Genomic DNA, 27,761 nt, shown 5'->3' with positions numbered 1-27,761 from the left:
CTGGAGTCTTGGGCTGTACAACTGGAACGTGTCCAACTGACCAATGGTAGCGATGACTCCTCTAGACAACTAGCATTGGTCCGTGAAGAGATTCGGCGGATCTCCCTGGAGTCCGCTAAAATGCTCTGGCGCTCCCTGGTGGCACGTATTTATGGATGGGGGGACGAAAATGGCAAACTTCTTCACAACCTAGTGTCCTACCCCAGAGCTAACCATATCATCCCAGAGATCCGGACGGCCACAGGGTCCCGCCAGGTGACATCGCCGGCCATTGCGCAAACTTTTGCGAGCTATTATGCAGCCTTGTACGCCGCTCGCCCTCCCGGCGCCTCACTGGCCGGAATGCTGGAGGAGACCGATACCCAGCTGCCGTGTCTCCCTCAGGAAACCGCGGATACCTTGGACAGCCCTTTCACCCCGGAAGAAATTCACGGGGCAATCTCCCTGTTGAACCCAGGTAGGACGCCTAGACCGGACGGGTTCCCCCAGGAGTACTACGCCACCTTCCAAGATGACCTGGTCCCCCATTTGGTGGAGCTCTTCCACCACGTGGCTGAGGGGGGATCCTTCCCGTCGGAATCCGATGTGGCTACCATTGTGATCATTCTGAAGACGCAGCCGCCCTCCCTGGACTGCTCGGACTACCGCCCAATCTCACTGATCAACACGGAGATCAAGATCTTTGCTACGGTGTTAGGTCAGCGACTCCGCCCCCTCCTGCAAGACCTGGTCCATCCTGATCAATGTGGGTTTATGCCCGCCAGGGTCACCCGCCACTGTATTTGCCGCCTCCACCTGACCATGGCCCACCGTCATCGGCTGTCCCCGTATCTGGCGTTGCTTCTCTTCGACTTCGAGAAAGCTTTTGACACGGTGGACTGGAGGTACCTGGAAGATGTAATGGAGAGGATGGGCTTTGGACTTCCCTTCCGCCGCCTGATCAAGGTTCTTTATAGTAACCCTAGGGCCCGTCTCCTCATTAATGGTGAGCTTTCTGAACCATTTTCAATCTGGAGAGGCACCTGTCAGGGTTGCCCGCTCTCACCGCTCTTATTTGCGCTGGTGATGGTGCCCCTGGCGGCGCTCGTCCGTCAGGACCCTCTCATTCGGGGTTGGGCGTGGGACCTGAGCCAGGTCGATAAGATTGCTCTCTATGCGGATGCCGTTCTGCTCTACCTGGCGGATCCAGACCGCTCCGGCCCTAGATGCCTGTAGGCCCTCTTGGCGTTTGAGCGGGTCTCGGGGCTCCGACTAAACCCTGTGAAATCAACCTTGGTTCCTCTGCACCCCTCTCGGTCGTGTTTTGCTTGGCAGGCAGTGATTCCCCTCCGGAGGCAATCATTCACATACTTGGGCATGTGGGTCACCCTCCTGCCCGAGCTTGAATGGGCCCTAAACATCGCTCCACTGGTCGCTCGGATGAAGGCGGACCTCAAGAACTGGCAGTCCCTCCCCCTTAACCCACTGGGCAGGAGCACGTTTTTTAAAATGATGATTCTCCCCCGCTTTCTTTACATTCTGCAGAATACCAGGATCCACCTCCCAGGTAGCTGGTTCCGGTAACTGGATGGCACACTCGCCCGGTTTCTGTGGGTGGGGGGCGATCGCGAATGTCCCTGGCACACTGTCGTATTCCCCCCTTTGACGGAGGTATGGGAGTTACTAATCTCCACCTCTACTACTTGGACACGAGACTCATCGTGATCCACGACTGGTTTGCGGGTGGCTGGTTCGACCCAGCTTACCAAGTGGAGCTCAGAACCATGGACTTTGCACAGATCCAGGGGTTCCTACACGGCTGCCCAGTGCCTCAGGCCCTGCCCCCAATCACTAGGACAGTGCTCATTGCCTGGCGTACAGCCCACCGTCATGTGCAATGGGACCGGAGGCTTACTAGGCAGACGCCGTTCTGGAATGGGACCTGGCTGAGGGAGGTCTCGTACTTGGGGGGTGCGGGGGGGGACCTTGTGGGGGGTCTCGCTGCTTGGGGATGTGTGGGTGGAAAATCACATTCGATCCTTTGCTGACCTACAACAACGGCACGCTCTTCTTCATTCCCAATTCTATAAATACCTATAACTCTGACACGCTCACTGCACACACATCCCAGCACCCACCTCTCTCCCAGAATTCAGCCCCCTGGAGGCTCCGTGATGATGGGGAACCTGGGGAGGGGGGGGGATGTCCCAAATATACCGGGCTCTGGTGAACAATGGCCCTGCATCCATTGTCCGGCTTCTGGCGGGACGCTCTTATGGCACCTAAAACACGGACTACATCCTCTAGGTTACGCCGGGTCCAACTTTACTTCCTCCACGCGGCGTACGTCACTCCGGCACGTCTTTTCCGAGCTGGCATGAGAGCCTCCCCGGCTTGTTCGCGCTGCGCTAATACTCCAGCAGATTTCTACCACATGCTGTGGCAATGCCCGGCCCTGGCGCCGTTCTGGAAGGGGGTGGAACTCGAGCCCACACGGGCCCTGGGTTGGGAGGTTCCTCGTGACCCGAGCCGCTTGCTGTTGGGGGTGTTCGATGGCTCCAGGGCTGACAAGCGTTTCCTGGGGACAGCTGTGGCAGTGGCGAAAAGAGACATATCAGCACTCTGGTCCCAGGCGGTGGCACCAACGGTGTGGAAATGGAGGAGGGGGTGGATTGGTGTGGTGTACAGGAGGAGTCTCTCTTCGAGGCCCGGAGTTGTCCGGAACTATTCGGTAAAGTGTGGGGCAAATGGTTCGTTTTAGACCACTGTGAATGCCCAAGTCTTACTATGCAATTGCGTTGTCTGGGGATTACCGCACCCACTCAGGGAGGGCCTCCTTTACCTTTGTCGATTGTCTATGGGGAGATGTGTTTTAACTGTGATGTCTGATTTGCTACCAATGAATTTGCTTGTGCTTAAAATTTCAATAAAATTATCAAAGAAAAAAAATTATTAAGCAAAAGAATGCCACTATAAAATGGCGAAGGCTTCTTCTAACTGCTGAATCCTGGCTTCTTGATTCTCCCTCCTTTTGCCAGTCTGGACGTGTAGACTTCAAATACCTCTCCTGCACCGATTGGTGGCACATCTTCTCTGTTTTCAAGTTTTGTTCTGTTACTGTATGCTTCCAACCAAGGAGCTGTTGGCTGTACTTGCTGAAGAGGTGGTCTAGTGATAGACTTTTCACCCAATTCTAGTGCCTATCAAAAGTACCCAATTTAGAGCTTTCTCACATGCAAATGATGTCCTCCAGTGTTGCTTCCTTAGTTTGCATACTATCCCGAAAAACTGACTCCATATTCCTAAAAGCCTGCATGAAAAACTGACTCTTACTTAAAACTTCAGAGTGTTCTCTCCTTTGTCTTTCAAATAACTTTTTCCTTAATTTCCATCCTCTGCATTTCTCCTCTGTGTAAGCGGAGCCTGCTAAGTCACATGCATGCTCATCTTAGTCTGTATTATTTTATTTCTGCAAATTGCCTACTCCACATTTAAAAGTTCATAACCTCTCCTCCTTTGAAAGTCATACCACGACACCATGATTTGCTTAATCTTTTCTAGCTCATTATTCTCAACAGCCATGTGCATGTGCTCACATACTCTCCTCTCCCAGTGATCATACCTAACTCCTATTAATGTATTCTATCACAAAAAACTGGAGTAAAAGCATAGTATGACTCCTTTGAAAAAAGGACTAATCTCAATGACCACCAATAATCACCAGATTCACCACTAACCTTGGGTTATGGACCAGCATGCAGCCCAGCGTAAAACACTTCAACACCTTGTCAGGAGTAGTAAGGACTATATAAATTCAATTACAATACATTGAGGAATCACTGCAGCTTGTATTGAACCACTTACAGGCCATGATATCCTTGCTGTTTGACCTAAGATTTTTGATCATCCCGCTCAAGTCCTGCTCCCAGTGTCTCCTTTTCACTGGGTTGCAGCTGGACACGGTCTACCTCAAGGCTCCCTCAGTGGGTTTGTGCTATTGAGGTTATGATCCCGATGATTTGGGATGAGGTCTGCTTTCGACTCCGTCTTGTCTCTAGCCTGCACTCCTCTTGCCTCCTGCAGGTGCCCATGTTAAATGGCACTTGTGTGCACTCCACTAATGCTTAAGTTTTCATTGGGGGAGACCTTGCGGGGAGGATATGGATTTCCCCAAAGACCACTCGAGACCTGCTGTGTTAACTGGTGAAAAAAGTCCACACATGCAGCCGTTCTGTCCCCCACTGGCTGTGGCCACAATGGTTATTGATGCCTTCTCTCTCAGTTGGGACAATCAACTGGATGGATTGGAGATCAGAGGCCTTGCTTGAACTCTGGGCAATCTGCCTGGCCCTCATAAAATTCCTGTCTTCCATCTGTGGTCTGTCAGTTCAGATCCTAGCAGGCAGTGTGACTGTAATGTTGTACACCATCAAGCAGGGTGGTTTGGACTTGTGCCCCCCCCCCCCCTTGTGCCTGGGAGCTATGAAGTTGTTTTTTTGGGATCAGGCGCTTGATGTTGTGCTAATTGCAAACCCCATGGCATGCTACCTGAACCTGTGGGTAAATCATTTCAGGTGATTGGGTCTTGCTGATCACGAGCGGCATCTTCACCAGGAGGTCATGCAGTCCAACTCCGGCCTCCGGATCTCTTTGCCACACACAAGAAGACAAACTGCACTCATTCCAACTTTCAGTTTCTGCTACAGAATGAAGTGGGAGACTCATTCTGCCATGAGTTAAACTTTCATCTCCTCCATGTATTTCCTCCCATACTTCTGGTTCTGTGAAAGATGCATCAGGACTGTGCACAAATGATCTTGGTTGAGACTAACTAGCTGCAGAGGGTGTGCATCTCAGATATCCTCTTCCTGTTGCTGTGCCCACTTCTTATGCTCAAGGCAAGTCTCATCTCACTATAGGAGGGACAGATTCTGAAATCGAATGAAGGGCCTCAATCCTTTTTGCCTGAAAATTAAGCAGGGCTGCCAGTAGTATCTACATGATGAAGTTATGAACTCAATTTTAGCTAACCCATTGCCCTTCGCTAACATCCGTGATTCTGGTGATGGTCCTGTTCCGTATCTTGTTGCGTAAAGGCAAGAGTTGACTCTCTCGAGGACCACTAAAATGATGTGTTGTGCTTTCTTTGGCTCAGCAAGGCATTGCTATTTATTGGTCCTTTTGGCTTGTCTTGTAGGCCTGATCAGCCATCGTTCATTGGGTCCTTTCATTGTGCTTTTCCCGAAGGGATAGACACATTTGTTCCCCACCTTCTCCCTTTGTGTCTCAGTGAGAACTTAACCTTGTGCTAATGTATCTTGTGGGTTCGTCCTTCGAGGCCATGCACAGTTGTCCTTTGCAGCAGCTTACTTTGAATACTGTGTTCTTGATTGCCGTTACATCATATTAGCGAGTAAGCAAACTATAAGCTGTGTCTATTCATCCTACTTTTACCACATTTTTTGGGACAAATTGATCATTCAAACTATTTTTTTCTGCTGTAGGTAGTCAACCATTTTTACGTGGGTCAGTGCATAACTGTGTTGATATTTTATCACCTCTTCTTCCGACCAAAGAGAAGGAGAAACTATGACGAAAATTAAGTTTAAGCATACGGGCACCTTCCTTCCCAAATTTCATTTTATTTTTCCCTTCTTAAGAGAAAAATTTAAGGAAATTTCCTCCGAACCCAGCATGCAAGACAATGTTGGTTAGGTCATCCGTTTTCATTCTTTGTTTTAAACAAACGATGTTTTGATCATAAGGCTCCCCACTTTGCATATTTTTACAGACATTTTCAGAGAAATCGTTTTCATTAACTATTGTCGTAATGTTTTAACAGCATCTTTGTAGTTATAAAAATCTCTTATGGTATATTGTATTTTTTTCTTAAGGTTTGATGTAGCTTATTTCTGGCAGAAATTTGGCAGTGTAGAAGTCAGTGGGGCATATTGTTGCTTTTGTTAGGACAGGGTTATGAACCCTTTCAGTGTGTCTCGTCGTCATGCCAGTCTGTGGATCAAAGCAGCTAAAGGAAACTAGGGTGGCACAACTGCTAACAATGCCATTCCGTCCTCTCCTGATATCTAGATGGGTACCATGACATTTTTTTTATTGCCTGTTCAACATCACATCTATGGCTGACATATCTACTTATGAGAAAGTATTGTCAATATCGTACCGTATTCCACAAGAGCAGGCATACATCATATTTGATACCCTGCAAGCTAGTGGTCATCCTATTTGGCAACCTCTTTTGCTGTTAGACTATGTAGGGCAGCAAAGTGTTAGAACTGAAGTGGCCAATGATGGAAACTCGACTTCTGAGACCTTGGTGCCTTTTAATGAGGCCCTGACAGACACTTTTGCCTGTGGCCTGGTTGAAGCCTTGCTCACCACTAGTAAGTTGCCCCATCACTTGACTCTTCACCCAACATCAGAAAGTCTTGCGGTGCAGGCGACAGCCTGAAAAAGCCAAACTGAATATCTTCTCTACTACCCTGCCTGATAGAGAATCAAAGTTCAACAATGCGTTTGGCAAGAAACTGTATTTCCTCTGGGACCTTGTTGCATTCTTTCAAAGCAGTTTGCCTTCTGGGCAGATAAACTCATGCTCTTTGGGATATGGCAAGTGAGATCTTCCTTGCCACTCCCAAAGAAATTTAGAACTACTTAAAAAAAGTCTGACAGACAGGATCCGGCCATATACATTTTATGGGCTGGTCAACATGGATTGTGTAAGACCGATTTTAGGCACAGTGTGGCAATTAGTCACTTCTTATTATGCACCACTTGTTTCTTAATGCTCATGCATGCATCCCTCATGCAGATGTCCTTTTATGGCTCATGCTGTTTGGTAATAAGGTGGATTCAGCTTTAGATTGATTTAAAGAAGGCCGGGCCACAGCCCGAGCATTATGCTCGCCTCTCCAGCCCTCCAGTGTCAGCACCAGATGTTCAGGGTTACGCCTAGGCGCTAGCTTGCCAGCAGAGATCACCATCTCAGAAAGTGCAGCAGCCCATTCAGCACTTCTGTGGCCCCAGAGAACATGCTGATAGAAGAGGACAGGGCCAACATCAACTGGATAAGTCCTTCTCTTCTGCGGCCAGTCCACTCTTTATTTCTCTCATTTTGCAAGGAATCAGCACTTGGATACTGTCCAAAAATAGCGTTACCGAAAGTGAGTAACTTGTTCACCAGTTTTACTGCTTTTATCCAGCGGCTAAGTAACATTTAGAAACAGAAATGCCCTCAGTCTCTTTGCAGACCATATCATAAGTGAATTAAAGGTTGGGAATGACGCTACCATGAGTTCTGAAACTTACCTTCTTTGTTTGTATGGCAGACTCAATACCCAACATCCAGCTGAAAGTTCTGCATCTACATTTGTCAGTCATTAGCACCTCACCATCGAACTGTCAATTTCTGGAGATTCAAATGAAACTTTTAAATGCAAATTTGTTCTCGAACTGCTTTTATAAAGAAAGTAAAATATATGGGTTGTTGCGGTGTATGTTAAGAAGGACATATTTGACTTGATTTAGGGCATCTTGAAATTTACAACACATTAAACCACATCACACTCGGTCTATTTGTGAAATGGCCGAGGTTTAGGGGAAGGTGATCTGCAACAAAGGGACAAGCCTCCGCAACCCCAGTGCACTCTGATGGTCCTCACCAAATAAGCCATCACCCCTTCCATATTCGTTATCCAAGTGTATTTCCTGCAGACTATCACTGCCTACGGAATTTGGCAAAGATCTTTTTTCTCTGCAGTGTCATGATGCAGCAAAGTGACTATACAGAGCCAAATCTGATCGCTTACAAAATACTTAGACCCCGAATAAGATTGCGGTCGGTCGGACCGCCGACCGCTATTGCAGCTGTCCGACTGCCGCATTTTGATGCGACCACAATGCAGGAAGTCGCAAAGCTGCTGGAATTTAGACAGTGGCATGCTGTGGCCACTGTAAATGGCACACCACATGCCGCCACCATGCAGCACTATGAGCAGGTCCATGCACTGTGTGCCATTTACCATGCAGTGCATGGCACACGGTGCAGGGAGGTGAGTAGGTGCATTACATGTGCCCCCATGGCCACTTCTCCATGGACTTTGATGCCAGGGTGTCCTGTTTGGACCCACCACATCCCTTTCTGACAACCTTTTCATGGTGGTGTTCCTGCCATGAAAAGGCTGTTGGAAAGCAATATGCAAATCCTGACGGCAGTGCCTGGCTCTGCACTGCTGCCATTCAGGACTGTGACTCCGTTGGGTATCTGAGTTCCTGTCAGAGGTGATGGTGTGGACTCCGACCTCTGGTCTGACAGCCGGTCGGTTGTAGTCCGAACGCCATCATAATCGGCTTCTTAGTAACTAAAATGTATATAGTGGGGTTGTTTTAAGTAGATGTACATACTATTGGTGTTAAATTAATTTTAGTATTCATGGTGTGATGTATTCAGTAAATGGTTTATGATAATCCAAAATCAACCATATTTCATTATTGAAACAAACTAATTTGCAGCTGTGAGCTGTAGTGGTCTTCTACTAAAGAGTCGGTGCTGCATTTATGATATTTCTTCTTTTTTTTTTTCTTTCAGTGACCATTATTGGTGGAATCGTTTTCCTCGTGTTCGCGCTTTCTGCACTGTTTATCAGCCCAGAGTCTGGATTTTAACGAACTTGTCATCCGATGTTGTGTGGACTGGGATCTTGATGACACCCATTTTACAATGTACTGCTGTATATACTGCACAGAATAGTGTACTTATATGTGCAATGGTTTGAGAAAGACATGCTGTACAGCCGGTCAGATTTTTGTATTGAAAGCCTTTGTCCGTTCCTTACTTATCTGCAAAACAAGAAAGTGCAAGGACTTGAGTGTATGTTTTGATTTTAATTGTGTTTTTTGGGAAGAGAGGGTGGTGGGTAGTGTTTGGGAGTGTATGATTTAAAATGTTCTTCCACGTCAGTTTTCCACAATGTTACCTGAAAATGTTTTGCCATACTGTGCTTATTTCTTTTATATTGTTGATAAAAACAAATGCAACAATATTTAAGTGGTCAATATTTGACAAAATGCTATTTTTCCTTTGAGGTAATGGAAAGCTATAAAAGTCCAGATGTATTTGTATATTTTCTTTATACATTCTGCAAATATAATCTGGAAAGTACTTACATTGCAGTCAATGAAAAAGTGACAACCTGATTTTTTGCATAGTATTGCGTGCATTTTTTAGGGCTGAGCTTGTCGAGTCACTGATACGAAACTCCTGTCAGGTTTTAGGCGATCCATATTGAACATGCAGGAAATCAATTTACATGTGATGAAGTTAATATTTTCTGTTTTCTCTTGTTATGAAAACTTTTGCTCTTTAATTATTAGCCTAGCTCTGCCTTTCCATATATTTCTTGACCGTATTTATCAATTATGTCTCTTTCTCCATATAACTTCACATCATTAGAGAAATAGGAAGTGTAATTTCTTGGCTTTGCCGTGTATTATATGAATTACTTGAAAGCTGTTTGATGGGCACTCTTTTACTGCAGCGCAGTCTAGGCATGTTTTATTTGCAAAATGATAGTCCGTTACACCCTTCTGTCCATACAACTCATATTTATGGAAAAGAGAGCATTGATGGTTTGAGTAGACTGAAACTGGCTGTACGTAAGTGAGAATTCATCAAATACATAAACATGACCTTGTGTTCAGGATATACATTTTCTAAAAACAATATATTTGAATACCAAGACATGTATTACTAGAATTTTGGCACAATTGGCACTCTAGCTCTTGTCTTTATTGAGTAAATATTTTTCTGTTGTTTATCTATGATGCTGCTAAATCATGTCACATTGCACGTCGTACCAACGAATGCGAGCATTCTGCCAAGTATAAGAGATTGTAAAATGGCTCACTGTTCCATAGTGAAATCCACCATTGTGGTTAGCAATACATTGTTGGTCTAACTGAGTTTGTTGCATGGGAGACCTATACTTTTCCATGCTTCCAAGCAGAATGTTCCAACTTGGTTCCATTACCGAACAGAATAGACCTACAGTTACTGTTTTGAACAAACTCCCTTCTCTATAAAAAAGACATTAGATCTAGCCAGCTGGTAAGGGTGATTCCACATAGTTATTTAATAGGGAGCATGCAAATGATCATTTACTTTGTAACCTAATAAGTCAATCCCTTATTGAACTATGTGAGATCCATCACACTTGCAACAGAAGGCATTTTGTGTAAAACTTCAGCTAACTCAGTTTAGGATATGATGGGCTCTTGCACAAATACCCAACACATTACATAACTATCAGCAATACAATCTATACTTAAGAAATCTTAACTCACTCTGCACTTCATTCCATCCCAATATTTTCAGCAGTCGCATACTGACTATTGAACCTATTATTGAAAAAGTCAGAGGGAAATGTACGTATGTTTTGTGTTGGGTTGGGAGAGTACTAACAATGGGTAGCTGTCAATAACGAGTTTGTTTTCCACTGTGGGGGTTCCAAGAGTCTGCAAGTGGGCAATGAGATTGAAACTCGAGTTGTCTGTGAGGTCACGACAAGGTGGAAATCTCCATTCTGTTCCCAACAACAGTCTACTTTTTTAAGTTATGTATTCCCCCCTTCCCTCCAATCAGACCTCCGGCATAGGGGTAGAGGAGCCATAGAGGAACAATGCAAATCATGAGCTCACCTCCCCCAGACTCCTTTTAAAAATACCTGTCACCCACTTCACTGCACCTGAAAAAAACCTGGTGACCTGCGACTCAGTCCTCCCGTGAAATCTACCCTCACCAATTCAGATTGGGTATTCCACTGACCTGATGTAAGATCAGTGAATGAAACACTTCTTTTGGGGACGGTTCCTCTGGAGGCCATTCTTAACAATTTGATTGTATCATGCAGTGTTAATTGAAACTAAATGATAATAGTCAGGGATATTTTTGTGTGTGTCAAGGAAAGTTATGTGGCCACGTGTGTATTTCTCACTTTTAAATAACAAGGACAGGAAATTGCTGCCAGTTTTGTGACCATACATCATTGCTTTAACTTTTTTTCTCCTAGTTACAAAGGTCCCATTTTGATCTTCTTAATTATTTTCTTATGACCTCAACTCACGTGATGAAAGCACTCCAACCGGATCCAAAGTATTTGACTGTAAAAACAAATAAAAAAATTGTGAACGGAACTTCCATGCTCCCTTGTGATTGATTTTATTTCAAGTTTTAAACAGTACTTTCTAAAAGAAAGACAATATTTCAACATAATACTGAGGTATGTTTCTAAACATCTTAATTTGTATGTCAAAATAATAATATAATTTTCACTCACCACTCCATCTCTGATTTCCTATATGAACAGCAGTCCGCATTGGTAATGTCAATAGATCTGGCTTTAGCTGCCAGCATGTGGCTTTTCCAGTAATTTGTTTTGTTTTCAAATGGTCTTCATAAAACTTTTTTGATTTCTGAAATTTTTTATTGTATAATAAATTTTCGGATGTTGGGCAAGCACGCCCATAAATGCACTTTATAGATGGCCATCTTAAAATGGTGTTTGTAATAAACTTTTACAAACATTTTTTAAAAGATCGCTACCTGTCTGTAACCATCAGTGATTTATTTATTTTTAAAACAAAGATTGAAGTATGACCACACATACCTTCCAGTCCCGAAAATGTAAGTGGACTACTTTGTATGTTGGTAAAACATTGTTTGAACAGCATATGCTACTCGTACAGAATAGAGCCAATGACAAAAGTGTTGACTGACCTTTTTCTCCAAGCAGTTTGTTGTCAGGAGGAAGAAAAATGTGATTGACACTAAAATAGAGCAATGGATGACAAAGGTTTCTGAAAGTGTTATAATTTATATTGGAGAACACAAAGGTTAAAGTGATATTCTAGTTAAATGTTTAATGAGCTAAGACTTGGCCTTTAAAAACCAAAAGACCAATGAAATATGCCAATTATAGTTTAGTGAACTAACTGGAACTTGCGCCCGGTAATGTCCAGGTTACGACCTCACATAACATCACTCATGATATGTTAAAGTGATCTAATTGATGACACCATCAAATAAATGGGATAGTTTCCTAAAGGCGTCAAGGACTTGCTGTAATTCAGCAATCTATATCTGCGCCCAGTGTTGCACCACGCCTGAATGATGATGGACATAACAACCTGTACACTCTAGGGGTATGCTGTATGTGACTATGGTGTTATCAGTGATGTCACCCATAACCAAACTCTTGGCTTAACATTGCGGGTAAAGTCTTTAAGAGGATACTTCCATTAAGGGTAATGGAATATTAGCCACAGGTGTAGCTTTCTGAATTACTTAAACTCCACAAACCATATAGGATGTGTCACACTAACTGGATGACGTGATCAGTGATGTCATCCGTTATGTCATTTAGCATGTCATGAGTGATTTTAACCCGAGGTCATAATCGGTGCTTAAAGAATGTGTTATCCCCTTTTTGGACTAGCAAAGAGGAGTATTTATCTTGCACCAATAGATGTTGGCAGTTAGGTGGGGTATTCTGAGCTTCCTATTCCAGTGCATGGAGCGTGAAGTAAATCCTCCTTTCCCTGTAATGAATGCACATTTGACCTCCAAAAAGTGTTAGCACATTTCTGATGATTTTGCACCTAATAGTGTCTCCATACTCCTTTTGCTCCTAAAAAGGGCTTTGTTCGTAACTGTAATTTGTGCCGCTAAAAGCTTTCCGAGCGCATGCTGCGTTGCACCCAAGGTGATTTGTGCAGTTCACAGTAGCATCAACAAAAAGTGATATGATAAATATGTATAACTTTTACATGTAATGTGACAACCTCCTACTACATTCTCTGTGTACTGAGTAGTTTTGCATCTGAATGCGATTCTGCCCTCCTAATGACTTGGCATCTGAATGTGTTTCTACACCTGGTTTTGAATTTTGTTAAGTGTTATTTTTGCACCTCGGTGAGATTCCTATTTTCTGTTCATATTGAACCTAAATGTAATATTGAACGTAAATGGGCTGATGCCCTTAAATGTAACTTTTGTTTCTACAATTTTCTCACTGCTGGATTTTGCATCTAAATGTAATAGCATGATAACTGCTGATTTACACTCCTAAATGTGATTTTGCAAAACAAATTGATTTGTGCCCTAAATGTTTCAAACCTCGTGCTGATGTTGCACCAAGGTTGATTTTGCACTTCATCGTGCTGTCAACCAGTTGCCTGTCCTACTAACACACAACTTTCATACCCAGTGTGACATCTTGCTACTTTATTTTTTCCTCTGTACTTGGTGATTTTGTACCTAAATCCGATCCTATCATTCTTGATTCATTTTCATCCATCTATTTGTGCCTCAAAGCATGTTTTTGCACTGTAGTGTCTCAACACTTCTGTTGATGTTGCACCTAGATGTGATTTTGCAACCAAATTTGCTGTGATTCATATACGAGTTTAAATGTTGTACACCTTTTATACCAAATCTAAATCTTCCTACCATAGTTGCAGTCTTTACTGGTTGATGCACTATATCTGCATATTGCAACTGTTCTCCACTGGCTTCTCAAATTTTCTGCACATTTTTTGCATGGTCTTACAACCACCAATCCTAAAACTGCGAAAACGTCATATCCGATAAGACTTGAGGATAAATGTAACAACACTTTAGAGATCTGATAATGCCCTCTCATATCCAAAACTTCACTTAAATGCAATAAACATTGAAGGACAATCCGTAAGCCTTAATCAGTGACAAATACTTTCGTCCCAGGATAGATGCTGTTAAAACTGATCAACTTTTCCCCTTACCCTTTCCCGCTACCCACCCTCCTGGACATACCCCCTAAACCTATACAGTGTGCCTTTTCCTGTTAGTGTGAAAGAACACAAAACTTTCTTATGATCACCAGAAATGTGATCTAAACATCACACAATGTGACAATTGTAAGCTTGTGAACCAATCCTTTGAAATGCAACTTATGGTTTAACACTGAGCCATCTCTACACACATCGCCACTAACGTACTCCTTTCAACTTTCACCATCTCCCCTTTATCACCATTACACCTCTTGTGGAATGAAACCAGGTAACATAATGTTATGTTATGTTATAATGAGTTTTATATAGCGTTCAGCTACTCCGAGAAGTGTCCCGGCGCTAGAAACCCAAGGCGGTACAGAGCGGAAAAGAGCAGACCGAGAGCTACTGAACAAAAAGCCACGATTTAAGGTCCTTCCTAAACGCTAAGAGATTGTCATTCGTCCTCAAAGACACAGGCAGGGCATTCCACATCTGTGGTGCCAGACGTTTAAAGGAGCGGCCGCCTCCTGCATAAATTTATGCAATCCCTACATAAATTCAGATAGTTGGGATCATAGCCTGGAACTAAGCTACTCCTGCTCTGATACATAGCTAAGTGTTGTCAAGGACCAAAACACATCAGTCTTCCATAGTAATTAGTTCCCCTTAATACAGCTGTCATCTGTCAACAGACTTTTCCATTCCGGTCCACTATACCAAAATAGCAGCACTCAACTCCACACAGCCCAAATATAGTCCCACAATTATTCGCCTCATACTTCATTACAGCAGCTTACTACTGACCAGAACAGATACCGTCACTGCAGGTTCATCTTGTGACTCGTAGGACCAATCATAGATCACACCAACTGTGAGGACCAGTAGCACCTGTACCTAAAGCTTGATAGGGCTATGCCCCGCTCATGTACTGATTTATGAAGGGCAGAAAGTCCCACAGAAGCTTCCTGAGTTTGCTTTCAAGTTTCAGGAAGTACACGTCTGCCATGTAGCATGGACTGTTTTGGATGATTCAGAGGTACCTGAGGAAATCATCATCTTGAATATGGCATGGCTGCCCTCCCCAACATTTATTGAGGCAACTGCCTTTGTCTCAGTTCTTCTTTGAACTTTTTCAGTAATGTGCAAGTGTTCTGCTGAAAGGAACAACTCTTGGTCTCTTTTCACCTAAATATCCAGATTTATGAACCCATCACTGTGAACTCTTAGACAGGACATTTGCATTGTTATCCTCTATGAATTTATCTGAAGATGTGTACTTCTGCCCATTTATTTTATAATCGAAGCATTTTCCAAATTCTCACAACTTGTCAAGCACGCTTAGCATGAAGCATTTAGATATTGCCATGTGTTACCGAATCTCATCTGCACCCAGGGAGATTCTACCACCAAGGCGAGAAGGAGTAGGCTACAACCCTGCTGGTCCTCTTCCTAGTCTTCCTGGACACTGCCCACCTAACATTCAGCTCTTAGAATGGCTTTGTTCGCAGCATCTTCACCCATGACGAAACAATAGTCCTAATCCCATTTTTCATAGTACCACACGTAGGTAACTATCCCCGCCATATTTAATGAAACTCCCTTTCATCATCTGGCAACACGACTGCCAAGAGATCTGCTACTTCCTGCAGCCTGCTCCTTCTTGCAGCCTGTCTAGCCAATTCTGCTGTCTTTGTGAGGTTTAGCTTGGTTGGTCTTGCAGACATGAACACTGCTTGGTGTAGATATATCCGTTAGTATGATCTTTAGGAGGGTATTTGGGAGAATCTTGACCAATTGCAATGTCTCGTAAGAAGGCTCATTACCTGCTTCATTTTGACAGCCTCTAAATATAACCAATGGTATTATGTGACGGAGAGGGTGGAATTATGCGGCAGAGTTCACTAAATTATGCGGCAAGAAAAAGACCAATTATGTGGTTAATTGTGGCATATTTTGGTGCACTCTTTGATTTACACTGTTGAATAATTCACTTGCCTTTTGTCAAGTACACTTCTCTCTTTCAACAGCCTGGATAGCTGATTCTGACCCATCACATTCAGTTTTCCCTCTAATGCTGTGATTTTTTTTCTTCTATTACACCAGTCTTTTAATGCAGGCTCTCCAATGACTCTTGGCACCCATACATCCCGAGAAAGTTCCACAGCTGTAGTAAGTGTAACACCATAGAATTGGGATTACACTTGAAATAGTCATCCAAAAGCGGCCGGTTTTGTATCTTCTGTGCCGGCAAGGATTTGCCTCCATTGAGTGGAATTCCTCTCAGAGTTTGGTGCTGGATTCTCCCCCTTCTGCAATGCACTCTTCAGTCTCAGTCACAGTCACGATAGCCAGTGCTTTGGCTGACTCTCACTGTTCTAGAGCAAGTGAGATCGCAAGCCCTCTGGAAAGAAGGAACATGATGGAGTCGCCCCTATATGCAGATTCTACTGCCAGCCTGTCTCTGGACTCGAGCGCTGTTTTTAGTGCTATAGTAGCTGAATCACCTCTGTGCATGCAGCTCTAGCTCCGTGCTTAATTTGTGGCATGGTCGGCCTCACACTTGGCACATTCATACTGGTATACACTGCTATTTAGAATCATTGTAGCTGGGCAGGTGTGGGAGGCCACTGTCACGATAAATTTCCCTGAGCTAAGTGCAGCCTTGAATTTTCCTTTCCCACCAAAAGGAGTACAGCTGTTTTAAAAACTCAGTTGACCCTTACTAGCTCCGGAAGGTTTCCCCATGATGGTGATTCAGTCAGTCAAGTCTCTGACAGCAGGGAGTGTTTTACCTTAATATTGTAGCCAAAACATCTAGATCTAGGACCAAAATATTGACAGATAAGTATGTATAGATACATATATTTACCTTCACAACACATAATTCTTCAAGGTACATAGATCTGGACTTAAGAATAGTAAATCAGTTCTAACCTATATGCTTAACTGCTCTATAATTTGGTTTCTTTATTTTGGTTATGATATTAAAGGATCACTATATTCCCTACTCGATATGCTAGCCGGAGCAACTATCTCCCCACAGCTCTATTGACCGCAACCATGCGGGTGAGTCTATTAAATTATTGTAGTAATAAAGATGGTCACTAACGTGTTATTTGACACCTTATTACTTATCTTTGATAGTCTCATATTTAGTAGATTTTAAATCTTTCTACCAGCATGCAATTAAGCAGCATATTTGCAAGTGTTTTTGAAGTGCTGTTAAATACTCTAGCAACTTACAAATGAGATTCTATTGCCTTGTCTGTTCTAGCAACCAATCTACAAGGCCATCAAAAGGGAAAGGCACATTACCCGAACTATTGACATAATTATTATACCTCATTTGTGCAATGTGGGTGTCAAAATCGGCCCACTGTGCAGGATACCACTGGCTAGAATCCATGTAGACTCCTCATACGTCACAACTTTTTCTCTCTAGTATAGCCTAAAAAGATACAAAGAACTCTGCTCTGGAATATTTTCTAGCAAACCATTTGCAGGGTATCCAAGGTGTATTTCATCTGTCAAGACTTTGCCAGAGTGCAGGGTTCCACTCGTCACTTACTCATCACCGAGAACCCTGCATACAAATTGATGGATCTTTGTTGTCAGCTGAGACATAAAGAGTTAAATCTCAATATAAATCGTTCTCAATTATCATTACTTCAGGTCAATAAAAAGAGTTGAGGTAAAGTGTTTTATTTTCAAATCGGTTAGTCATTCTTTTATTAAAGTATTATTCACCAAGTTTAATCAATTAAGGTAAACCAAATCAGTATTTAGAAATAAGGTAAGTCAATTCAATAAATGAAAATAAAGCATTAATACAATAAATGTAACAAGCCCGTTCCATAAAGAAACATCCCTATTCTAAGCTAAGCCAAGATAAATGCAAGAAGGGTTAAAGGTGTCAGTTCAGATACCCATGAAAAGTTCTGTTGAGAGAATAGAGTATAAGCGTAAAGATTTAGCAGAATAAGCTGGAAAGTATTCTCGGCTCTAATTTCAGCAAATTAAGGAATAAACTAAGACTTCTCATAAGATGTCCAGAAAACACAGTACACAGTCTCCTCTCAGGGAGTTTGGGAAAGGGACATACCCCAACTACTAGAAATCAGGAATCCTACAGAAAGAGTCTGCCTAACTAGTCTAGGAACACGCACTAATATAAACGCATGTTTTCTATGTTGCAACATTAATATTCTTTCTTCCTGTTGGCCAATAAGATTTAAGCACACTCCTGTAAAGTAAATCCACATTTGTAAAGCGCACAATCACCCGTAAGGGTCTCTAGGCGCTGGGGGCCGTCCGGAAGATTAAGCAAGCTATTGCCCAGAGTCACATGGTGCTGGGCTAATCTGCCGCCGGTGCTGGGGATCGAACCGTGATCCCCAGATTCCGGAGTCAGTCGCCCTGGCCGCGGCGCCACACCTCTTCCTACGCCCCATCTTCTCATAGGACTACATTCATCTTTTAACCATGTGTCCTTAAATGTTGCGGCAAATTCTTTCTTGTTTTCAAAAACATCTTCCCATGAATCATCCTTCCTGTCGTCTACATGTTTTGTGGTGTGAATCTATCAGTCGTCTAATAAAACAAATGTCTATTCATTAACTAATACACAGTAGCTTCTGAAATTGCAACGTCTGCAGCAAAGAGAAGAAAAACAACTTGCATAATTGTCTTTTAATGTGAAAATCAACCATTTCAGTATTAATGGGCCTTCACATGAAAACATGGTATCTCCAGTTATGACACTTAGAATTTGTACTATTTTCTAGATTACAAGCAAACGGGGTTTTAGGTGTGGTTGCCTACTACAACTTTTGCATTAAGCATACTTAATGTTTTTAAGTAAATTCTGCACATTTGTATTTTAAATAAATCATTTTGTAAATAATTTCACGGTGGTAACATCCTGACATACAAGAAGGAATATGCATAACTACGGAAAATAACAGATTGTGGTCGGTTTCGCATCAGGGCAAATCTGCCCTCATTAAGCCATTAACAGACATCTTCTGATGATCGTTCTCAGCTTGTAGGTCAATTGTGGGCTCGCAAAAAGGTTTAAACACAATGTTAAGTATCTGAAAAGTTTGTCTGAAATTAGAAATTTCATGAATGTGGCCACTTACTATGACAATTTATACCTGATTTTACCAATCTGACCAGCATTTTAGGAAAATCGCCCTAGGAATGTAAGAGGATTAATGCATCCTGAACACTGCATAATCTCACTGGAAACTTGTTGCAATAAAGTGGACATCAAACTTCAGAAAGCATGTCATAGCTGACGAACCAGCCCAATCCAAAGATGGCCAAGAGATTACTGTGATGCACATACAGAAACCCCAGACATTAACTGATCATATATTGAAGAGGAGGAGCATGCGGGACATCAAGAACCAGTCAACAGCCAAAATGTTTTTAGAATTTGTGGTTGTCAGACCTTAACAAGATGATAGAAGACTTAATATCTTGAAGGCAGCTAGTGATGGCAAGAAACCACTCTTAACCATATCTAACAACTCACTTTCTAGTCCTGGAAAGAGACCAGCACAAACGTATGTACAAATGCAGAACGATTGCAACTACCAATGTAAATAAATATTTCCAATACCTAAACATCAAAATAGTGAACACTACCAAAGTGAACACATTCTTTCAAAAATTGTAGGAGGTATTGGCTGCTCTTGGGATAGCTTTGCAACTAAAGACTCCCGTTTGAAGAGTTACATCACCACCAACACAATAATAACTAGCCCCAATTCCACACTTGAACCATTTATGCTGTTAATAAAGTATGTTATGTAGTTTACCAAATAGCATAGGATGGCTGTGGAAATAACCAATATCTGTGAGAGTTCTCCACCACTTCCTATTCCTAAACCCATGCATTCTGCCTAGATAACTCAAGAGGTGCTTAACTGCAGAAGCCATTCCCAAACACTGTGTGTGAGGCCAAATGGATCAAATGACCAGCGTGGCACCTACATGTCAGAAATGGGGAGATCTGTCAGCCCATTGAGAAATGTTGAATGCCTTCTAAACTTCTACAATTCAGTTTCTTATTGCACAGGACCCATGTTAGCAGCTTTCACACCACATCCTGCCAGCTTCCAAGATGTTTTATACATTCAAGCAGTATAGAGGCCTGCGTCTCTGTGGCTCCATGGACAGAGATGTGCTTCCATAAGGGTGAAGAGGATTTTAACATGGCAGTGATACAGTCCTTTACATCACCATACTGGAAAACTATAACACCATGAGCCCATGGTCCTACCCATATTGCCTCGTCTGGCAGTGAGCCACTGTTAAGTCCACATGGAGAACGTAGTAAAGTAACCTTACATTAGACGTAAGGGAGGTTGGGGCCAACACGTCCTGTCAAGGCGGCAGAACATGCAACTGCCCACCAAGGAACATTTTCAAGGTTCTCATAGAACAAAAATCATTCTGAACACATAACCACGTGAGCTCCTTCTTGCCCCAACACATTCAAGGATAAAAACAACACATCTTCCCCCTGCAAATAACACAGGATAATATGAATACACAAATAATACATAGGAAGTAACAAAGTAGTAAAATATTTGCAAAACAGCAGAGGGCTACAGGATTAAGACACAATCCTGCAAATGCACTGACTGCTTTAGTTCCCTACCTGATCTGCTGTTCATCTGTACTTCCCGAGTTTTACCATTCATTTTACTATCAAGCTGTTCATTCTCTCCGATGCTCTGCTTCTCACACTCATTCAGAACACTTTCTTCAGCACTCTCACACAGACCATCCCTCTTGTCAATCATAAAATATTCAAGCCAAAACTACAAACCATCATCAACACTCTTTTAGACATTTAGCAAATCTGCTCATGTGCCACACCTTGCCATCACTCAGTCTTGCAGAGTTCATAAAGATTTCTTCCATCCTACATGGTTTGGAGAATTTGCTTTGCCTTTTACCAACTCTAAAGGGCAACTTTACTTTTACCAAATCCCCCTTATTGACCTGGCACTCTCTAGAGCCCTTCCTTTTATCCTGATACACCTTGTATTTATCATGAGCCTTCACGATATTTTTTTAAAACTCTTTTTATTGAAAAAAGGCATGTTAAAAATCAGCACAATTAGTCAGTTGCACACGTTGCGACAGCACAGCAAGAACCTTTTCACTCTTCTGCAGCATAGTTAATAGTCTCTTCTCCCCGACTTCTTGGTGGTTCACATATCTGCTCCCAGACGGTGTTCCAAGGCCCCCAAATTTGCAACCCCTTTTTCGGGCAGCCCCTGGAGACATAAACGGGTATCTCAGTCACCATACACCAGTCCATATCCTTGGCCCAATCTCCAATATTCGGTGAGTTCGGAGACCTCCATAGTCATGCGATGTTCTGCTTTGCTACCTTGAAGCCCAAGGTAATCCATGTCCTCTCTTTGGCAGTAAAATCATTGGGGTCACATATGTTCAACAGGATAAGTTTGATATTGCATTTTATCTGTCGCCCCATTACGTCCTCCATCATTAACACCACTCCCTCCCAAAATTTCTGAATTGTCGCATTCCCACAGCGTATGGATGAAGGTGCCCTCTTGGCTGCACTGTCGCGTACACCCACTGTCCTGGGTGTACCCCATATGCACCAACGAGGGTCCAGACAGATACGTCTTGTGGAGGATTTTTAGCTGAACTAGTCGGAGTCTAGAGGAGATGGCAACCTCACGGGGGAAGCCACCGCAGTCAGCCACTCCTCATCCTCCAAACCGGCAACGTTGTGATCCCACTTAACTCTGAGCCATGTTAGGGGATCGGTCATGTTATTAATAAGCTTCTTGTATATGAGGGATATGGCCTTTTCCGGCAGATCTCTATCCAATATCCTGTCTTCTAAAGGAGAGGAATCCGGGAGGGTCGTACCCTTAGGGAGAGCCGACAGTAGTGCGTGCCGAATTTGAAGATACCGGAACTGCTCGGAACTAGCCATTTCATATTCTTAATTTAGTTGAGAGAACGATATGACGTTCCCAGATCTCCAGAGGTCTCCAATTCTGGAGATACCAATAGTGTCCCAATTGTCGAACCCCAAGGAGCGCGACACCGACCCAACTGGTCACAGTGCCAAAGTGGCGTGGCCTGAGTAAGCTTGCCCTCCCATCCCAGGCTTTTAGTGACTTCTTTCCAAACGAGCACAGCATGTTTGGTCGGGCCAGTCAGGGCGTTATTCTGAGATTTTGTTTATAGGTCACCCATAAAGCCACCCCCATAGGTGTGGCAGGGTATACTCAGACATGAGTCCCTTTCTCACTGCTCCATCAGGATTCAAGCAAGCCGGGCCGAAGAGGCTGAAATGCCAGAAACCGGTCCCCGGTAGCTTGTCTCCTTTCTGGTGAAGAATTGGCTTGGTAGTTTGGTCTGCCCTGTTCCCATGATGCACTGGGCCAGGGACAGACTAATTTGCATAAAGCCAGGTTCTGAGCTGGGATGGGGCAGTGAGATAAATAACGGTGATGGATCAAGCCCTGATCTTTGGACTGGGTAAGAGTGGTCTGCTTAATTCAGACACTCTGTTCATCACCACCCCCTTTTCTGTATCACCCCCGGGGAGGAGCCATCGATCAATCCGAAAAGCCGGGTCATCATGTCACCTGTAGGTGCATTGATTAATGGCACCTAGCTGCGAGGCCCACTAGTATCTTTTCACATCTGGGAGTCCAATGCCACCATCGAATCAGCCCAGTGTGAGTTTGTGCGTGGCTATGCGGAGCAGTTTACCCTCCCACAGCAAGTCTCGCACAGTGCCTTCCAGCTCTCTAAAGTAGAATGCCGAGACTGGAAGGGGTTTGTTTTGCAACACGTGCCGAAGACTGGGGAGGGACATCATCTTGAATAAGGCTGCGCGGCAGAAGAGGGTCAGGGAGAGCGATTTCCAGTGCTGGACATCAGATTTGAGACACTCAAGTGGAGGCCGGAGGTTGGTGTCATAAAATCGCATCTGGTCTTAAGATACCCAGATACCTGAAGCCATTAATGGCCTCAGCCAGCTGTCAACCCCGGGGAAGCCGAGGTCTGTGCCCACTAAGAACATAGAGGACCGATTTTGACCAGTTGATCCTATAACCTGCAAATCTGCCAATGTTTTGAAGGATATCCCTCACCACATTAAGGGATTTCGCGGGGGAGGCGAGATAGAGCAGGATATCGTCCGCGTACAATAATATACAATCCTTCCATCCAGGTGCCCAGTTAAGACCTCGAATGGCGGGGTCCTGGCGGATCTAAGCTGCGAGAGGTTCCAAGGCCAATGCAAAAAGGAGCTGTGATAAGGGGCAACCTTGCCTGGTGCCCCGACCGAGAAAGAAGACAGGGGATTTTCGGTTGTTAACTACCACTTGCGCCAATGGTTGACAATACAATAAACGCACCCAGTTAACGTATTCCAGACCAAATCCCAATTTGCGAGCACTGCGAACATATATGGCCATTCTATGGTGTCAAATGCCGAGGCAGCATCCAGGTACGCCACTACCGTATCTCCTGTAATCGTATCCGCTCTACAAAGTACTGCGTGCAATCTGCGGAGGTTAAGAGACGTATTTCTTGCGGACATGAACCCGTATTGATGCGGGTAAATCAAATTGGGGAGAACTGTTAATAAGCGAGTGCCAAGGACTTTTGCAAGGATCGAGCCTTCACAATAATATTATTTTACTTCCTCTAGAGACCATTGTAGTAGTCTACCAGCCAATCTTGGTTATCTTCATAAAAGGCACCCTACGGCTCATAATGGTGAAAGGGCTCAAACCGGTAACACATACATCCACACCATCTTTCTGATGCTCACCTTTCAATCCAAGTTCTTACTCCTAGCAATCTCTCAACTTCTCTATTACCGCTGGGATGATCGAGAGAATTGAAATTGTGTTCTACCCCATTGTGCATCATGAACTCCTTCAAAACCTCCTTTCCTGAACTGCACCCATTTGTCAGCTATGAATCTCTTCAAAGACCCTCTCTTTGAAAAACACTACCCAAAACGCCTCGCAGAATCAGCATTGGCACTGTGAACAAGCTCAATCTCTGGCCACTTGGAAAAGTAGTCCACAGCCACGGGGACAAACCAGTTAGTACCATCCTCTTTACTCACAGGGCACATTGTCTACCCCTATGGTTTCCCAAGCCATATCAGGGCAAGGCACTAGGCAGAGACCTGGCTTCATTGTCACCTGCAACTTATCCGTTCCTTTCCCACAGGTCACACTCCCTGACCACCCTTTCCACTTCTACACCCGGCCACCAGTAAGATTCTGTCACTTTCTTTTTACTCTTCACAATGCCTAAATGTCCCTCGTTACACAATTTCACTGTGCAGTCCGTAAAGACACTTGAGGAATGATGCGGTCTCTCCTTAACCCCTTCGCTGCGGCGGCAATTCCGCCGCAGCGCTAGGGGGGCGGGGGGGCCGAGCGGCGCTCGCATGCTCGTGACAGAGCCGCTCCGTCACAAGCCGCGGTTGAGCTGTGCTCATGACGGAGCGGTTCCGTCATGGCCCCGCCCGCTCAATAGAACGTCAAGCGCAGGCGCGGAATCCGCGCCGCGCAGGCGCGGCGGCAGGGCCATGACGGAACCGCTCCGTCATGAGCACAGCTCAGCCGATGCTCATGACGGAGCGGCTCCGTCATGAGCATGGGAGGGGTTAAGACATTGTCACACATCACAGTCAGTTCATTACGCCCCTCGAATATGACTTGCACTCTTCCCTCAAGGCACCTTTGTCCAACCAACCTTCCACTACACACTTTCTTACATCTATCAATGCAGTATCCTCATTAAAGGCTTACTTTCATTCCATCCTGGTGATGGCATCCAGTTTTTCTCCACTTGCCCAAACTTCATTGAAATCTTCCCCACCAACTCTGGAAACTTCCTCTAAGGGGAACAGTAGTCTTCTCAGACAATTGGCTACTCTATTCATCACACCCGGCAAGTAGTACAGCTTATACCAATAATCCATCAATCTCACGGTCATCTTATCGATCCTGGGGAGTGGCAATCAACAATCCCTCACGAGTTAACACCTTCAATAAGGGGCTGTGGTCACTTCTAATCTCCACCTCATAAACCCAAAGCGAAGTCCTAAAGTGTTCCAATCCCTATATAATTGCTAACGTTTCTTCCTCAATTACTAGTAAAGCTCCTCTGAAGGTGATAGTCCCCTTGACGCAAAGGCCACAGTTTAACTCCTTGGCTTTAACCTCCCTGTGGATAAGTACAGCACCAATGTCCTTCATGCCTGCCTCCGTGAGGAGAATGCACTTCAACTTTGGATCAAACGCAGGCAAATTTTCAGCCTTTCGAATGCAGTTCTTGATACATTCAAGATCATTCTGTAACCCACACTTTACACCATTCTTTAACAGTTGCAGTAAATTGTTAGTCTTTTCTGAAAAATTCTACACAAATTTGGCATAAAATTGGACCATTCCAAGGAATGACCTTAACTCAACTTTACACAAGGGTATAGGAGCGTCTGTCACTGCACGTATTTATTTATTTTAAAGGTTTTCTCTAGCACTGGCTAGACCCAGGGGTATCAGAGCGCTTACATGAGTGAGAGGAGATACAGTATTCAAAAACATTTGATCAAAAACGTTGCAGTAAGAACCAATATAACAAAGATAGCAGATGAATACAAATGCTATTTACAAAACAACTATATTAAGCTAATGTGGGTAGTGAGTAATTAGGCTAGGGTGGGTGGGTGAGAGTGAAAGAGAAAAGATAAAGGAGCGGGACAAAGTGAGTAGGAGTTAGGGGAATAGTAAATCAGTGGTAGGGCGTGCGTAGGGCTAGATGTCATGTACATATAGAGAACAAGGAGGGAGGTTGGGGGGAAAGAGTAGTGTAAGGTATGGGAGTTAGGAGGGAAAAGGAGGAGGCAAGAGAATTGGAGGATATTAGAGGGGAGCCTGACGGGGGCGCAGAGCGTGAGAACAGTGTCAGAGGTAGGTATTATGGACCCCAATATTTGTTGAGGAGGTACAATTTGAGGGTTTTTTTTAAGTTGAAGTAGGAGGGCTTACAGCGTAGGTCTTTAGGCTGGGAGTTCCAGATGGAAGGAACTTTTCCAGAGAAGGAGCGAACTTGTGTGCATTTCTTCTTTAACAGGGAGGGGGGGTTAGAATGAGGGTGTTGGTGCTCCTCGTCGGTCGGGCGCAGCCTGCTTTGTGGAGTTTGTCTGAGAGGTAGCGTGGGGTGTTTTGGTGAAGGGCTTTGTGCCTGATGCATGTCATCTTACAGGTGGATCTGCATTCGATAGGCAGCCATTTGAGAGTTTTAAGGCCAGGGGAGATGTGGTCGAAACGTTTGTAGTCCGAGATAAGTCTAGCAGCTAGGTTGAGCACAGATTTGAGTGGTGCAAGGTGGACTTTAGTTGTTCCAGCGAGGATAGCGTTACCATAGTCGATTCTCGACAGGACCAGCGATTGGACAACCGATTTAAATTCATCAGCCAGGATGAAGGATTTAATTTTCGTGAGATGACAAAGAGTGAAGAGTGCTCCTTTGGCTGTTTTTTTTAATGTGGGGGGTAAGGGGAAGGCTATTATCAGTGGTAATGCCTAGAGATTTAACAGAATTAGAAGTGGTGAGAGACCAGTTGAGAGCATTAAGGTCAAATATCCAGTCTTGTATGGAGAGTGGGTTGTTTTTAGACGAGAAGAGAATGATTTTGTTTTTTTTTAGGGCTGAGTTTGAGATGATTATGGTGGAACCATGATTGGATCTTGGTCAGGGACATAGGAATGGGATGTAATCTTATAGTAAAGTTGGGTGTCGTCGGCATAAAGGTGGTAATTGATTAACAACTCTTCCTTCGGTTTGATACCTTCACTTGAGACGACATGCCCCAAGTAATTCAAACTTTTTACTTTGAATTTACATTTTGAAAATTCTGCAGTCAACCCATTCTCTTGAAATGTTAAGTACTTTCTCGGCTCTTGCATCATGTATTTCCTCACTTTCACCTATGATCAAAATTTCATTTTGGAAAAAAATGGTGCCAGTCTGATCCCTTAACTGTTTATGCATTAACTTTTGAAATCCACCTGCCGCCAATGATAGCCCAAACGGCATGCACACATACCTTAAGGAGCCAGAAGGAGTCATGAATGCTGTCAAATCCTTACTTTACTCATGCAATTTTATTTGGTGATATGCTGGTGATATGCCTGTTGATGTAAAAAAAATCATCCCTTTAGTAGGCACCAACATTTCACTTATTTTAGAGGAAATCTCTCAACTACAATACTTTTGTTTAGGTTCCTCAAATCGACGTTTAACCGGATCTTGTTGTTGGTTTGGCTGGCTACCACAATCTGAGCATTCCACCCAGCTGCATCAATCATCTCAATAGTCCCTTCATTCAGTAATCTTTCAATCTCAGTGAACTTCTTTCGCTACTACCCAAGGAATATTTCTGATTTTTGTGGACTTTGGGCACCGTATTCTGTTTGTGGTCAATTTTATGCGATTACCCAACCAATGTTCCAATTTTCCCTGAAAAGACTTTGGGCAATCTCCTCTTAAATTTACGGCCACTAGATTTGCTATCCCCAGTGACCAACTCTTGTTTCCGACTACTGGGATCCAAAATTATGTCCAACCCTCTTTGGTCCGCGCACCTTAAGACTGACAGACCATTTTCCACAACGTACAATTTGCTGACCGTTCTCCTCTTGAAGTCGAACGTCAGCCTGTGGAACCCTACCATGGGAATCTCCCCCTCTTGCAATGAATGGGAAGGTTTCAGGTGCTATATCGGATGGAGACCAGTCCCTTCCCAAACTTCCTGTATATTTTTCCTCCCAGACAGTTTAGTCCACAATAGTCTATGGAGACCACGAATCGGTCACAATGAGGATCTCCACACCACCTAACCTTGTGTTACAAACTGA

The 27,761-nt window shown here is 43.9% G+C and overlaps 1 protein-coding gene across 1 annotated transcript in view; it reads left to right on the top strand.

Moving 5' to 3' along the window:
• Positions 1–11,184, top strand: part of TMEM165 (transmembrane protein 165) — a 189,118-nt gene extending 177,934 nt beyond the window's left edge. The window contains exon 6 of the mRNA XM_078678185.1: positions 8,585–11,184. Coding sequence (XP_078534311.1) covers positions 8,585–8,661 — 77 coding nt within the window. The 3' untranslated portion in view covers positions 8,662–11,184. The remainder of the gene's footprint in view (positions 1–8,584) is intronic.
• Positions 11,185–27,761: the final 16,577 nt, after the last annotated feature.

Source organism: Lissotriton helveticus, chromosome 2_2 (assembly GCF_964261635.1).
Source record: "Lissotriton helveticus chromosome 2_2, aLisHel1.1, whole genome shotgun sequence".
NCBI lineage: Eukaryota > Metazoa > Chordata > Amphibia > Caudata > Salamandridae > Lissotriton > Lissotriton helveticus.
Note: the sequence above shows the minus strand (reverse complement) of the source record. Positions and strands in the feature narration are given on the sequence as shown.